Genomic DNA, 16,159 nt, shown 5'->3' with positions numbered 1-16,159 from the left:
GGCGGCGGCAGCGGGGGCGTCCGGGGTGTCCGAGTGGCTGGTGCTGAGGGACGGCTGCATGCGCTGCGACGCCGAGGGGCTGCACAGCCTCTCCTACCACCCGGCGCTCAACGCCATCCTGGCCGTCACCAGCCGCGGGACCATCAAAGTCATCGACGGCACCTCCGGGGCCACCCTACAGGCCTCGGCGCTCAGCGGTGAGTGAGTGCGGGGAGCCGGGCGGGAGCCGGCCGGCCGCGGGCGGAGCCGGGCCGGCGGGATGCGGGCGGTGGAAGCCGCCCAGCCTCCGAGGCTCGGCCCCGGAGGGAAGCGGGAAGCGGGTAGCGGGAGGGCCGGGTTGGGCCGCGCGGGGCCGGGGGCTCGGGCCTGGCCGGGCCGGAGGCCTGGGACCTGGCCGAGGAGGACTTGGGGACTCGGCGACCGCCGCTGGAGGGAGAGACCGGCCGGTCGGGGAGCGGTGGGAGTTGCCTTTCGGGCCTAGGGCGTCGGGTCCGGCGGGGTGCTCGGGGAGCGGCGGGGAGGCCTCGGGGCTCGGCGCTGGGCTAGGCTGGGTTCCCGCCCGGGGCGCTGAGAAGCGCTGGGGCCCGCGCCTCGCCGGACCGGAGAGAAAGGCTGGAAGGGTTGATCTCGTGGGCGAGGTGGGTGGCTGGAGGCGAGGGGCGGGGAGCCTCGGAACCGACTTCCCCGGTAGAAGGAAGATCTGGGTCCCGCAGGTGCGCGGACCCCCAGGCGGGCTTCGTGTCCGGGGTGGGGTGTGGGGGGGCCGGTGGCGGTGGGGGTGGGGTGGGCCGGCGATGGGGGCAGGGAAGGAGGTAGGCGGGCCAGCTGCCTGTTCGGTGAAGCCGAAGACTGGAGGACTGTGGCCCTGGGCGAGAAAGGCGAGACCCTGTTTCCGAGCACGGAGCTTCCCTCTTACCGCTCCTTACCCCACTCCCCCGGCGCCGGGATAAATCTGGATCCTACGGTTTGGAATTGAGTGAAACTTCAGGCCCCATCAACTTGTTTTCACTTGAGCGAGCCAGATTGTGGTTTGGAGGTACGGCTGCGTCTCCCCATTGGAGGGAAGGACTTTGAGGTGGTGTACACGTCGGGCCCGGGGTAGGACTTTCAGCGTGCACGAGGTGAAGGCTCGCTCAGTGGACCGCTTGGGTGCGTGTGGTAATTGCCCTGGCTAAGTTCTGTTCGGTTTGGCTGAGATGACATTTCATTTGTGGTTAAATGATGAGTGGCTTAATTTAGATGGTTATAGGTTAAGATTGCAAAGTTAGTATATGAGTGAATTCAACTCATACACAAAGATAAAATCATACCACTGCAGTTAGCCAAATGGAAGTAGTTATGTGGTCTACCAATTTGCTGGTATTTTAACAGACATATGAGGAGACGTTTACTGTGTGAGTAATAATGTCTTTATTAGAGTAAATGGCAATTTAGGTATACAAAGATAAAATTAGAGGTGGTAATTTTTGTGAATGTGAGACTTGCAAAATAAGTGGCATATGTTAGGTTACTCCCGAATATACCCCTGGAATACATCTCTAAGTGATGTCTACCAGAAGATTTTGGATAGTGGGCTTGGGATCTTTTCTTGTAAATGACAGGAAGGATGTCAGTTCCTGCAACTTGATCTTAGCTTGTCATATATGTGGAAGGGAGGTGCTCATTAGTAATGAAGTCTCTATTATTTCATTTTATTTTATTGTCGGTCATGGGGCTTGAATTCAGGGACCGGGCGCTGGCTCTGAGTTTTTTTTTGCTCAAGGCTAGAACTCTACCACTTTGAGCCACAGCACCACTTCCAATTTTCTGGTAGTTAACTGGAGATGAGTCTCATGGCCTTTCCTGCCCTGGCTGGTTTTAAATGGTGATCCTAAGATGTCAGCCTCCTGAGCTGCTATGATTACAGGAGTGAGACACCTGCACCCTGTTGGTCTCTCTCACTCTCTCTTTTTAAAGTTCACTTAAGATATTACAGATCTGAATGAAGATGAATAAAGAATAATTACTATCAACAACAGTGTATCCCAGCATAAGAAACAAGTATTACAGAGTTGAATCCTCCCCTCAGTCTCACTAATTGCATTCCTCTAACCCTCTCCCTTCCATATATATCTTTAATTTGATTCTATAATTTTCATACGCATCTATACTTTGTGCCATATGTTTATGTTCCTGTTGTTGGTTGTGAGACCTGAACTCTGAGCCTGTGTGCTATTTATCCCTCAGGCTCAAGCTAACGCTCTACCACTCTACCACTTTTAGCCACAGTGCCACTTCTGGGTTTCTGTTGGTTAATTGGATTTAAGAGTTTCATGGACTGTCCTGTCTGGTTTGGCTTTGAACTGTGATCCTCAGATCTCAGCCTCTTGAGTAGCTTGGATTACAGGTGTGAGCCCCTAGTGCAGGGCTTTTGTTTATATCTTATTCCTAGTATTTTCAATTTTTAAAAAAATTCAGAATGTCTACTAGGATTTATATAGGAAGTCATATTAACAAAAGTATTCAAGTGAATTGGCTAGAAAGAGGAATTTTTTTTATTTTTAAATTTCTATTTATTTATTTTTTGTTGTGGTCTTGAACTCTGGGCCTGGGTGCTGTTCTTCAGCTCTTCAGCTCAAGGCAAGCACTGTACCACTTGAGCCATAGTACCACCTCCAAGTTTTTAGTGGCTAATTGGAGATAGAGTCTCACGTACTTTCTTGCCCTGGCTGGCTTTGAACTGCGATCCTCAAATCTCAGCCTCTGGAGTAGCTGGGATTACAGGCGTGAGCCACCGATGCCCAGCTAGAAAGAATTTTATGGGTGTCTTTTGTGTCTGGAGGCCAAGTTTGAGAACAATGATGCATGTCAGAATTTGTAAAAAATAATTGTGCATTTATATACTTGTATATGGAAAAGAAGAAAATACTTACTTTAGTGGTAGATTATTGAAGAGAAGGGTTTTGGAGTTAGGCATTGGTGATTCACTCCTGTAATCCTAGCTACTCAGAAGATTGAGATCTGAGAATCACAGTTCAAAGCCAGCCTGGCTAGGAAAGTCTGTGACTCTTCAATTAATTACCAAAAAAAAAAAAAAGGTGTGATTTAGGTGCATAATAGGAATGTAAAGGTAGATCCTTAAAATGTGGCACTGATTTGAGATAAACTAGGGGGTGGGTGGGGTTATTGTTAATTAGAAAAGTATGGGATAGGATACAATTGCATATGGTTAGAGGACTGAGTATGTGATTAAAAACATAGTTTATGGCTAACGAAAGTATTGCAGGAAAATGTTTGAGACTAACCAAAAATAAGTTCTGAAACTTTTATATGTTTATAAACTAAATTTCCTGTTTTTCTGTCTTACTCTTTTACATTTTTATTGGCACCAATTGGTTTTAACGGGAAATTTCTTTTTTGTGTAGCCCTGGGGCTTGAACTTAGGGCCTGTGTATTGTTCCTGAGCTTTTGTGCCACTTGAGCCACAGCTCCACTTCTGGCTTTTTTGGTGGTTGATTTTGGAGATTGGAGGCTCAAGTACTTTTCTGCCCAGGCTGGTTTTGAACTATGAGTCTCAGATCTCAGCCTCCTGAGTAGCTCGGATAACAGGCGTGAGCCACTGAGCCATGCCTTCTTGTCATTCTTCCTCGTCCCTGAGCTCCCCCTATTCCCAAACCAGTCTCAATAAGCTTCATTTTTCTATTTTCACACATGCATATGAAATATTCCTATTTGTGCTGGTACTGGGGCTTGAACTCAGGGTCCATGTGCTGTCCCTTAACTTTTTTGCTCAAGACTGGCACTCTGACTTGAGCCCCATAGCTCCATTTCTAACTGTTTTTCCTTTGGTGGTTTATTGGCAATAAGATTCTCAGGGAGGGCAGGGAAGGTGGCTCAGTGGTAGAGAGCTTGCCTTGCATGCCTGAGGCCCTGGGTTCAATTCCTCAGCACCACATAAGCAAAAAGAAAAAAGCCGGAAGTGGCGCTGTGGCTCAAGTGATAGAGCACTAGCCTTGAGGTGAAGAGCTGAGGGACGGTGCCCAGGCCCAGAGTTCAGGCCCCACAACTGGACCAAAAAAAAAAAAAAGATTCTCAGGGAGCTGGGCACCAGTGGCTCATGCCTGTAATCCTTGCTACTCAGGAGGCTGAGATCTGAGGATCGTGGTTCAAAGCCAGCCTGGGCAAGGAAAGTCTGTGAGACTATCTCCAATTAACCAGTAGAAAATTGGAAGTGGTGCTGTGGCTCAAGTGGTAAAGCACTAGCCTTGAGCAGAAGAGATGAGGGACAGTGCAGTGCCCAGGTCAAGGCCCCCCCACCCCCCAAAAAATGATTCTCAGGGACTTTCCTACTCAGGCTAGCTTTGAACCTTTGAACCTCAGTCCTCAGACCTTGTTGTCCTGAGTAGCTAGGACTACAGGTTTGTGAGCCACCAGTGCCATAGTTAGGATTACAGGAATGAGCCATGGGCACCTGGCTTACTTCTAATGATTAATACACGGTGACAATCTAAAAAGAATAGGGATAAGGTGCCAGTAGTGATCATGGACCTAACATAACCCCTTCTCATCAGTTCATGGACAGTGAGCTAAGTTTCTTTCTGCATAAAAGAAAGACATCTTTGAGGAGATTAAGAATTTGGTAAGCATACAGAGTGGTATGGCTTATGGATGTGTGGGGTTCAGTTTATAAGGTTATGGGTAACGGATAACTTGTTCGTGTAGATTGGAAATAATGGGAGCAGGACCTTTATATTTATGTATGCAATTGAGTGGTAGGATTTTTTTTTTCTGCCGGTCCTGGGGCTTAAACCCTGGGCTTGGACACTTTGCTTGAGCTTTTTTGCTCAGTGCTAGCTCTTGAGTTGAGCTCCACTTCCAGCTTTTTTGGTAGCTAATTGGAGATAAGTCTCAGGGACTTCCCTGCTAGGCTGGCTTCAAAAATGGCTTCAGGGCTGGGACTATGGCTTAGTGGTAGAGTGCTTGCTTAGCATGCATGAAGCCTTGGGTTCGACATAAACAGAAAAAGCTGGAAGTGGTGCTGTGGCTCAAGTGGAAGGGTGCTACTAGCCTTCAGCACCGAGAGGCTCAGGGTCAGAGCCTAGACTCTGAGTTCAGACCCCAGGACTGGCTAAAATAAAGGCTTCAGACTTCTATCCTTGGATTCCAGCCTTCTGATTAGTTAGGATTATAGGTATGAGCCACCAGTGCCTAGCAAGATGGTCTCTTCCCCCAGACCCCCAGTTCTGGGGCTTGAATTAAGGGCCTGGATGCTATCCCTGAGCTTCTTTTATTTAAGAAAGACTAGCCCTCTATATGATCCACAACATCATTCCTGGCTTTTTGAGTAGTTTATTGGAGATAAGAGTCTCATGGACTTTCTGACCAGGCTGGCTTTGAATCATGATTCTTTTTTTTTTTTTGGTCGGTCATGGGGCTTGAACTCTGGGCCTGGGCGCTGTTCCTCAGCTCTTCGGCTCAAGTGGTAGAATGCTAGCCTTGAGCCACAGTACCATTTCCGGTTTTCTGAGTGGTTTATTGGAGATAAGAGTGTCATAGTCTTTCCTGCTCAGGCTGGCTTTGAACCGAGATCCTTAGATCTTAGCCTCCTGAGTAGCTAGGGTTACAGGCGTGAGCCATCAATGTGTGTCAAGATGATAATTTTTAAACTGTCTATTAATATGTTTTCAGATTATCTGATCTAAAATGTTTATAAATACACCACTAGATTAAGAGCCATTGGTTATGCATAGTCTAGGCATGCTCTATTAGAATATTTGTGAGTTAGAATTTCTGATGCTCTGAGCAGATCCCTTGGCTGGCATTCAGTGACTCCATGATCTAGCCTCTTCCAGTCTCTAGTTTTAACTCTCTGTTTTGCGAGGCTGGTTCATGTAATTTTCTCACTAGTAGTTTTGCTTGTTCTTGGAATTCAGGTTTCTTTCCTTCAGTCAGCTGGCAAATCTTACTCATTTTTCAAGACTTAAAGTATATCTTCACTTCCCAATCCTTTAGCCAGACATGAACCCATAAACATATATTAACGTTCCTTTCAGCAGTTTGAAAGCTTACTACTCTGCTGTCCTGAATACCTAAATTTCTTGTTTTTATGTATATAAATATATATTTCTCCTATTTCAGGATCTTTATAGAAAGATACTTAGTCTACTATAATTAATTTTCCCCAGACAGTAACTCATGTTTTAACAAAAAATTAATTCATATTGTTTATTTGATGCATGTCTACCAGTGAGTTTGTTAGAGGCTTCCTTATATACTAATTCCTAAGTAGAGATGTTCCTCACTGTTAAAAATAGCTTATTTATTTTTTTAGAGCAAAATAGAGCAGAAAGTACAAAATTCCCATATATCCGTTTCCAGATTTGTACAACCTCCCTCACTGTCAGCTTGGGATCCAACAGTTGTTTACTTATTTGTTTGTTGGTCCTGGGGCTTGAATTCAGGTCCAGGGAGCTGACCCTGAGCTTTTTTACTCAAGTCTATTGCTCTACTACTTCAGTCATAGCTCTGCTTCCAGCTTTTTGATGACTAATTCGACATAAGGGTCTCATGGGCTTTTCTGTCCAGACCGGCTTTGAACCTCAGTCTTCAGCTCTCAGCCTCTATTTTTTTTTATTGTTTCAGATATTTTTATTGTCAAGGTGATGTACAGACGATTTCTCAGCCTTTTGAGTAGTGAGGATTATAGGCATGAACCACCAGAGCCTGGTGATGTTGTATGTTTATTACAGTAGATGAACCTATACATCATCACCCAAAGTCCATAGTATAGAAATGGCTCACTCTTGGTGTTGTACATTTATGTGTTTGGACAAATATATAACAACATATTTACAATTACAATGCCATAGTTTCACTGCCCTAAAATCCTCTCTCTGCTTGTTCACTCCCAGCTCTCCCCTTCTCTTTTGGCAACTATAGTCTCCATAAATTTTTTTTTTTTGGTGGTCATGGAGCCTGAATTCTGGGCCTGGGCACTCAGCTCTTCAGCTCAAGGCTAGCTAGCGCTCTACCACTTGAGCCACAGCGCCACTTCCTGCTTTTTCTGCTTATGTGGTGCTGGTGAATCGAACCCATGGCCTCATATATTCAAGGCAAACACTCTACCACTGAGCCATCTTCCCAGCCCCTTATTTTGCTTTTTTTTTTAGAATGTCATGGTTGGAATCATATAGTATTAGATTTTATGTATGTATGTATATATGTATGTATGTATGTATGTATGTATGTGTTTATTGCGGCTCATGAGGCTTGAACTCTGGGCTTGGGCCCTGTCCCTGCGCTCTTCAGCTCAACACAGGCACTCTACTGCTCAAGCCACAGTGCCACTTCTGGTTTTCTAGTGGTTTGTTGGAGATAAGAGTCTCATGGATTTAACTGTCTAGGCTGGCTTTGAACCATGATCCTTAGATCTCAGCCTCCCAAGTAGCTAGGATTACAGGTGTGAGCCAGTGGTGCCAGGCTATACATGTTTAAAGTAGTTGTGTTTTGTGTGCATCTCCTGGGGCTTGAACTCAGGGCCTGAGTGCTGGCCTTGATCACAAATGATCAAGGCCAGCACTCTTCTACTTGAGCCCCTCCTCTACTTCTGGCTTTTAGGTGGTTAGTTGTAGATAAGAGACTCATGGACTTCCCTGACCAGGATGGCTTTGAACTTTAGTTTTTAGATCTCAGCCTCCTAAGTAGCTAGGGTGATTAGGGGTATCTGCTACTGGCACCCAGCCACTTCCATGTCTTTTTTTTGGGGGGGTGGGGAGGAGGGTTGGTTGTGGGGTTTGAACTCTGGGTTTGGGTGCTGTCCCTGAGCTCTTTAGCTCAAGGATAGTGCTCTCTACTACGTGAGCCACAGCACCACTTCTGTTTTTCTGGAGTGGTTAATTGATCAGAGTCTCAGACTTTCCTGCCCAGGCTGGCTTTGAACCGTGATCCTCAGATCTCAGCCTCCTGAGTAGCTAGGATTACAGGCGTGAGCCACAAGTTCCCAGCTTCCATGATTTTTTACAGTGTGAAAAGCACATAACATTTTAAGATTGAGTGGTATATCTGTTGTCTGGGTGTACCACAGTTTATTCATATTCACCAGGACATCATGCTCGCTTCTAAGTTTTGATAATTATGAATAAAGTTGTTAAAAACAACTGTTTCAAGGATTTTGCATGGTTATAAGTTTTAAATTCATTTGGGTAATTTTTTTTCCTTTTTCTTTCTTTTTTTTTTTTCTGTTCTGGGTGCTTGAACTCAGGGCCTACGCACTGTTCCTGAACTTTTTTTTTTTTTTTTTTAAGTCAAGGCTAGTGTTATTCCATTTTCCACAGCTCCACTTCCCTCTTTTTTGGCAGTTAATGGGAGAGTTTTACAAACACTCCTGCCCAGGCTGGCTTCAAACTTCCATCCATAGCCTCCTAAGTAGCTAGGATTACAGGCATAGGCTAAGGACACCTGGCTTCATTTGGGTAAATTTTAAGGAGTCTGATTGTTGGATTATAAGGAAAAAGGTATGTTTACTCTTTTAAGAAAACTGCCAAACAAAGTGGCTGAACCATTTATTTGCATTCTCACCTTCAGTGAATGGAGAAATCCTGGTTTTGAATCCTGTTCTATCTGACAGTTACAATGTTTCAGTTTCTGGCTATTCTGATAGATTTCTGTGTTAGTTGCTCTACCACTTTGGGCCACTTGCCAGTTTTTCTGGTGGTTAATTGGAGGTAAGAGTATCACGGACTTTCCTTCCTGGGCTGGCCCCATTGAGTAGCTATGATTACCTATGATCTACCAGTGCTGGTCTCTGTAGTAGATGATGTCATATGCGTGCTTAGCATGGATGTGCAGAATGCCATATGAATACAAAGGAGGAGGGAGTGTCTTCATTTTTAGGGGAATAAGAAAGCTTCTTAAAGAAAGTAGCATTTAGCCAGGCGTTGGTGGCTCACACTTGTAATCCTAGCTACTCAGGAGGCTGAGATCTGAGAATTGCGGTTCAAAGCTAGCTCAGGCAGGAAAGACCTCCAATAAACTACCAGAAAACCCGAAGTGGCGCTGTGGCTCAAGTGGTAGGGCACTAGCCTTGAGCTGAAGAGCTGAGGGACAGCACTCAGTCCCAGAGAGTTCAAGCTCCATGACCGACAAAAAAAAAAAAAAGCATTTACCAGAAGGTGGGGAGGGAGAGGAGAGGTGAGGAGAGAGGGAGAGGGAGGGAGAGGGAGAGGGAGTTTTCACAAGTCCTGGGGCTTAAATTCAGGGTCTGGATGCTGTCCCTGAGTTTTTTTCTTCTTCTTTCTTTCTTTCTATAATTTGTTTTAGAGGTGATGTACAGCAGGGTTACCTTTACTTAGGTCAGGTAATAAGTACATTTCCTTTCACATACTGTCATCTGTCCCTCATTCTCTCCCCCCCATCTCCACCTACCAGTTGCATAGTTCATTTTCATCCATGCTCCATGCAGCCAGTGCACTGCACTGTTGCACTCCCTTTTTCCTCTGACTCTGTGCCCTCTCCCCACCTCCTGACAGACGATGTGCATGTGACTACATATACAAGGTAAAGAATACAGAAAAAGAAAAAATAATTAAAGAAAAAAATCCTTTGTTTCCATATCTTTGGAGTTCATTTCATTATGTATATTATGTGATATCCATATGAAGAGGTGCTTAGGTAATTACACCTCTTTTGGTCTCACTATCTGTGAGTATCTAGAATTTTGTGTAATTTGTCATGTCTCGTTACACTTTAGGTCTAATTTCTGCATATCAGGGAGAACGTGTGCCATTTTGTCTCCCTGATCTTGGCTTACCTCACATACAAAATTTGTTGTAGTTCCATCCATTTCTCTGCAAATGACATTATTTTTTCTAATGGTTGTGTAAAATTCCATTGTACATTGGTAGTACATATTTTGGATCCACTCATCTATTGTGGGGCATCTGGGTTTCCATATCTTGGGTATTGTGAACAGTGCAGGAATGAACATGGTGCAGGTGTTCTTATCATATCTTGGCTCATGATGCTCAGGGTAGATGCCTAGAAGTGGTATGGCTGAGTTGTAGAGAAGGTCTACGTTTAGTTTTTTGAGGATCCTCTAGACTGCTTTCCAGAGTGGTTGTACTAGTTTACATTCCCATCAGCAGTGCAGTAGGGTTCCTTTTCCTCCATATCCCTGCCAGCATTTGTTGTTGTCAGAATTCAAAATACTGGCCAATCTTAACTGGGGTAAGATGGTATGTCAGGGGTTGTTTTGATTTGCGTTTCATTTGGGGCCAGGGATGAGGAGCATTTCCTCATGTGTTTCTTTGCCATCCTTACCACTTCTTCTGAGAAGTCTCCTTGCCCATTTAGTAATTGTTATTAGAAGTTTGGGAGGGGTTAGTTTCTTGAGCTCCTTGAATATATTGGACATTAAGCCTTTGTCGGATATATTGCTGGTAAAGTTCTTTTCCTAATTGATTGGCTGTCTTTCTACTTTAGTAACTACATCCTTAGCTGTGCAGAAACTTTTTATTTTAATGTAGTTCCACTTGCCCAGTTTCTTTCCTGTCTGTTGTGCCCTTATGCCCTTGAGTTTTTTTGCTCAAGGTTAGCACTCTACCACCTGAGCCACCTTCCCAGCCCTGTTTTTGTTTTTGTCTGTTGTGGGGCCTGAACTCTGGGCCTGGGTTCTGTCCCTGAGCTCTTCAGATCAAGGCTAGTGCTCTACCACTTGAGCCACAGCACCTCTTCCAGTTTTCTGGTGGTTAATTGGAGATAAGAGTCACAGACTTTCCTGCCTGGGCTGGCTTTGAACCGCAATCCTGAGCTCAGGGATAGAGCCCAGGCCCAGAGTTCAAGCCCCACAACAGACAAAAAACAAAACAAAACAAAAATAGGGCTGGGAAGGTGGCTCAGTGGTAGAGTGCTTGCCTTGCATGCATGAGGCCCTAGGTTGGATTCCTCAGCATCACATAAACAGAAAAGGCAGGAAGTGGCGCCGTGGCTCTAGTGGTATAGCGCTAGCCTTGAACTGCTGAAGAGCTGAGGGACAGCGCCCAGGCCCAGGCCCAGAGTTCAAGCCCCATGACCGACCCCCCCCCCAAAAAAAAAAAAGCTCAGGGACAGCACAGTGCCCAGGCTTAAATGTTTCAAGTAGAGCTTAGGCATACATTTTATTTTTCCCTTAAAAGGTTGCCAGCTAGTTTTAATGAGCAGTTAGGTTTAGGGGTTCAAATGTTAAAACAGAATCTTAGATCAACAGGATAATTGGTATGTCTGAAGTAAATGGTAGTTTAGCTTTAAACATTTTTTTTCTGTAAGAAAACAAGTTAACAAAAGCTATCCCATTAAAAAAGAAAATTGGGTTATATCAGTTATACCAGGAGAGGGGATTTTTTTGTCTCTACACAGTTAACACTGTATTTCAATCTTACCCCCTCCATCACTTTGCCTGCACCATTCCTTCTAAGGAACAGTGTCCCCAACAGATTTTCTTGTTCTACTTTCATAGTTGTGAATAGTCTACTTTGACACTATTCAGTCTTCTTTACCCTCTTCTCTAGACATACCCACCCTTCCACATAGTCTGTTTCTCTTTTTCTCATCTCCTTATTGATCACCAGCTTTTGTTTGGTTTCTGTGCTACTCTCATATATTTTGTGATATGTTATTCAGCCTCTTTCTTCATTCTCTCCTCTCCTCTTAAGTAGTCTCTGAACTTGCAACTCATGGTCTATGTTTAGTCATTTAAGCAATTATGTATATGGATGTTTATAGTTATGTACATGTCCATGAATATGAATCTTAGGTCTAGCTTCCACATATAAGTGACACTATATAACTATATATATATATATATATTTTTTTTTTCTGGTCGTGGGGCTTGAACTCTGAGCCTGAGCGCTGTCACTCAGCTCTTCAGCTCAAGGCAAGCACTCTACCACTTGAGCCACAGCACCACTCCCCATTTTCTGGTGGCTTATTGGAGATAAGAGTCTCACAGACTTTCCTACCCGGGCTGCCTTCGAACCGTGATTCTCAGATCTCAGCCTCCTTAGTAGCTAAGATTACAAGCGCGAGCCACTGGTGCCCAGCCAATATTTTGTTTTTTGAGCTTGTCTTGTTCAGTATATCTTCTCATTGCATCAATTTTCCTGCAAGTGACATGATTTCATTTTTTTATGGCTGTGTACTATCCATAGTATGTATACACCACAGCTTTAGTTACATTGTTTGGTTATTGTGAACACTGTTGGAATAAGCATGGATAGGATATACAGGTGTCTTTTCTGGTATACTGATTACTCTCCTTCAGATATATGTCCAGTAGTAGAATGGCCAGGAACTAGGGAAGATTTTTAGGCTTACATTCCCACCAACAGTGTATCACAGATCCTCTTTCCCCACATCCTATCCAGCATTTGTTTTTTGTTTACTTGACAGCTATGACTCTCACTGGAATGGGGTTGGAGTATCTATGTGGTTTTGATTTGCATTTCCTTTAAGGCTAAGGATGTGGAATACTTACACTATCTGTTAGCGGATTGTATTTCTTGGGAGAACTGTCTATTCAGTTTGTTTTCCCATTTGTTGATTGATTTCTTGCTGTTTAATTTCTTGAGTTCTTTGTATACTCAAGATATTAATCCATTATCTGTTAAATAGCTTTCAATTAAAAAAATTCACTGTGTGGATTCTGGTTCTGATAATTTTTCCCTCTCTCCTTCTCTCCCTCCCTATCCCCCTCCCTCCTTCCTCCCTTCCCTCTCCCCTCCCTCCCTCCCTCCCTTCCTCTTCCTCTTCCCTCCTCCTCTCTCTCCTGCCCCCCCTTTTCTCTCCCCACCTTCTCCTCCCCTTCCTCCCTTTTTTCCTGTCCCTTTCCTGGTCCCAGTTGAACATAGGACTTGGATGTAGTTTCTGAGCTTATGTGCTTGAAGCTAGCGTTTCTACCACTTGAGCCACAGCTTAACTTCCACATCCCCCCCACCCCCTTGGTTAATTGGATATAAGCATCTCCATTGAGTTTTTTTTTTCTTCTTTACCTTGAGTAGCTAGGATTACAGGTGTAAGCCATCAGCATCCAGCTTTATTTTATTTTATTTTGTTGGTCGTGGGGCTTGAACTCTGGGCCTGAGTGCTGTCCCTCAGCTCTTCAGCTCAAGGCTAGTGCTCTACCACTTGAGCTATAGCGTCACTTCCGGTTTTCTGGTGGTTTATTGGAGATTAGAGTTTCACGGACTTTCCTGCCTGGGATGGCTTTGAACCGAGATCCTCAGATCTCAGCCTCCTGAGTAGCTAGGATTACAGGCGTGAGCCACCAGCGCCCGGTCCAGCTTTATTTTATTTACTTATTTATATACTTACTTTTGTGCCTGTCCTGGGGCTCGAACTCTGGGCTTGGGCACTGTCCCTGTGCTCCTTTATTTTTATTTATTTATTTTTGTCGGTTGTGGGGCCTGAACTCTAGGCCTGGATTCTGTTCTTCAGCTCAAGGCTAGTACTCTACCACTTGAGTCACAGCACCACTTCCGGCTTTTTTCTTATGTGGTGCTGAGGAATCAAACCCAGGGCCTCATGCATGCAAGACAAGCACTCTACCACCACTAAGCCACATTCCCAGTCCCCCTGAGGTGTTTTGTTTTTTTTTTTTTTTTGCTCAAGGTTAGCTCCCTGCCACTTGAGCCACAGCTCCACTTTTGGCTCTTTATGTAGTTCATCTGCCTAGGCTGTCTTTGAACTATGATCCTCATATCTCAGCCTCCTGGGGAGTTAGAGTTATCAACATGAGCCACCAGAGCCCAGCTTTTTTTTTTTTTTTTTTTACGTTTTGACTTTCTGGCAGTTAGGTTTAAACTCAGGACCTTGGGCTTCCTTGGCTAATTGTCTTGGCTTACTTTCCCAGTTGATGCTTTACCAATTGAGCTACTCCTCCATCCATTTTCTTGCTGTTTCTTTTGCAGATGGAGTCTCCTGTACTTTTCTCCAAACCATGGTCCTCTACATCTCAGTCTTTTTGGCTTTTTTTGAGACACGTTCTTACTATATAACTCTGGCTAACCTAGAACTTACTATGTGTAGCCTGGATTGGCATTAAACTCATAATGCTCCTACCTCTATGTTTCTAGTGCTGACTCCTGTGATTATTTCATTCCTGGTTTTAATTGCTTTTTATTTTTCTTTTTTGCCATAGTTTAACTCAGCATAATTTATTTTTGAACCAACTGAAGCCTCTTAATATGGTTTTATCAAAATGACAGTTTAGGGGAAGAAAGTGTCCTCATACTAGGGACAGGCTGAAAGAGAAGAGAAAGGGAATAAAGAAGGGCAGAGACAATTGAGCTATCAGTGACATTTTGTTTCATTTTGTATTAAAAATGGTGAGCTTGCTGGGCACCAGTGGCTCATGCCTATAATCCTGGCTACTAGAGTCTGAGATCTAGGGATCTGCGGATCTGCGGATCTGCGGATCTGTGGATCATGGTTCAAAGCCAGCCTGGGCAGGAAAGTGAGATTCTTATCTTCAAATAATTACAGAAAAGGCTCAAGTGGTACAGTGCTGGCTTTGAGCAAAAGGAACCCAGCACTTGGGTCTTGAATTAAGCCCCAGGACCGGACAAAAAACCAAAACCAACTAGCCAACTCAACAAACAAAAAAACAGTGAGCTGGGCTCTGGTGGCTCATGCCTTTAATTCTATCTACTCAGCTGAGGTCTAAGCATCACGGTTCATAGCCAGCCTGGATAGGAAAGTTGATTAATAATCACATAAAAAAGCTCAAGTGGTAGGTACTAGATTTGAGCCCTTGGGACAGCACTCTGATCCACAGTTCAAGCTCCAGGACTAGCAACAAACAAACAAAAAACTGTGAGTGAGCTCTGGTGGCTCATCCCTTTAGTTCTAGCTACTTAAGAAGCTGAAGTCTAAAGATCAAGGTTTAGCGCAAGCCCTGATAGGAAAGTCTATGAGACTCTTACCTCCAGTCAACTAGCCAAAACAGAAGTGAAGCTGTGGTAGAATAGTAACTTGGAGTGGAGAAAGCTAACAGACAGTATCCAGGGCCTGAGTTCGAGCCCCAGGCATTGCACTTCACCAAATTGTCACTTAATATATTAATAACCACATGAAATGGTTGATATATTTAAAAACGTTTGGAAGCATTGATGATACAGTAAACATTTTGTTTTTACTTTCTTGGCAGTACTGAGATTTAAGGGCATTTTTTTTTTTTTTTGCCAGTCCTGGGGCTTGAACTCAGGGCCTGCGCACTGTCCCTGAGCTTCTTTTTGCTCAAGGCTAGTCCTCTACCACTTGAGCCACAGCGCCACTGCCAGCTTTTTCTGTGTATGTGGTGCTGAGGAATCGAACCCAGGGCTTCATGTGTACTAGGCGAGCATGCTACCACTAGGCCACCTTCCCAGGGATTTGAATTTGGTAGGCACTTTAGGACTTGTCATGTCTCCAACAATAAAACACTTCTTTAAAAAAATCATTATTATAAAGGTGATGCATAGAGAGGTTATGGTTTTATAGATCAGGTAATAAGTACATTTCTTTCTGAACATTTCCAACAAAACACTTCTTAAAGTTAATGGCTTAGTAAGAAGATTTCTGTTATACACACAAGCACATGTACACACATGCATGCACCTATATGCCAGATGTTGATAAATGTCATAATGAAAATTAGAGCTGGTTTGAGAGTTAAGTTTGTATTAAAAGTGTGCTGTTAGATGCATTAGGAGTGTCTATATAAAGTAGTGTTTTAAGTGGGTGCTGGTGGCTCATGCTGTAATCCTAGGTACTCAGGAGGCTGAGATCTGAGGATCATTGTTTGAAGGCAGCAAAGTCCATGAGACTTAATCTCTCCAGTTAACCACCAGAACGTGATGCTGTGACTCAGAGTGGTAGAACTCTAGCACTACCAAAAAAAAAAAAGTATTTTAGCAAAAATCTGAATGATGCAAGATAGCAGCAGTTCTAGTTTCCAGGGGAGCTTTGTGCCTATCTGTTCCTCTATTACATAAAAACAGCTAGTTAGATTTTTAATGTGTTTGGGTAGACTTTGACTTTAGGCTTCAGATATAGGCTGTGCAGTCATCTGGGAATTCTGGTGTTTTCTAAGTACAAAACAGGCATTGCCTTCCCACCTGCCTCCCTGCCTCCCTGCCTCCCTCCCTCCTACCCTACCCTACCCTACCCT

General features: G+C 44.3%; 1 protein-coding gene across 1 annotated transcript in view; it reads left to right on the top strand.

Moving 5' to 3' along the window:
• Position 1: 1 nt before the first annotated feature.
• Birc6 (baculoviral IAP repeat containing 6) overlaps positions 2 to 16,159 on the top strand; it is a gene marked incomplete at its 5' end in the record, with an annotated part of 230,437 nt that continues 214,279 nt past the window's right edge. The window contains one exon of the mRNA XM_013013525.1: positions 2 to 197. Coding sequence (XP_012868979.1) covers positions 2 to 197 — 196 coding nt within the window. The remainder of the gene's footprint in view (positions 198 to 16,159) is intronic.

The sequence above is a fragment of the Dipodomys ordii genome, unplaced genomic scaffold (genome assembly GCF_000151885.1).
Source record: "Dipodomys ordii isolate 6190 unplaced genomic scaffold, Dord_2.0 Scaffold20, whole genome shotgun sequence".
NCBI lineage: Eukaryota > Metazoa > Chordata > Mammalia > Rodentia > Heteromyidae > Dipodomys > Dipodomys ordii.
This window is presented reverse-complemented; position numbering and strand designations above follow the sequence as displayed.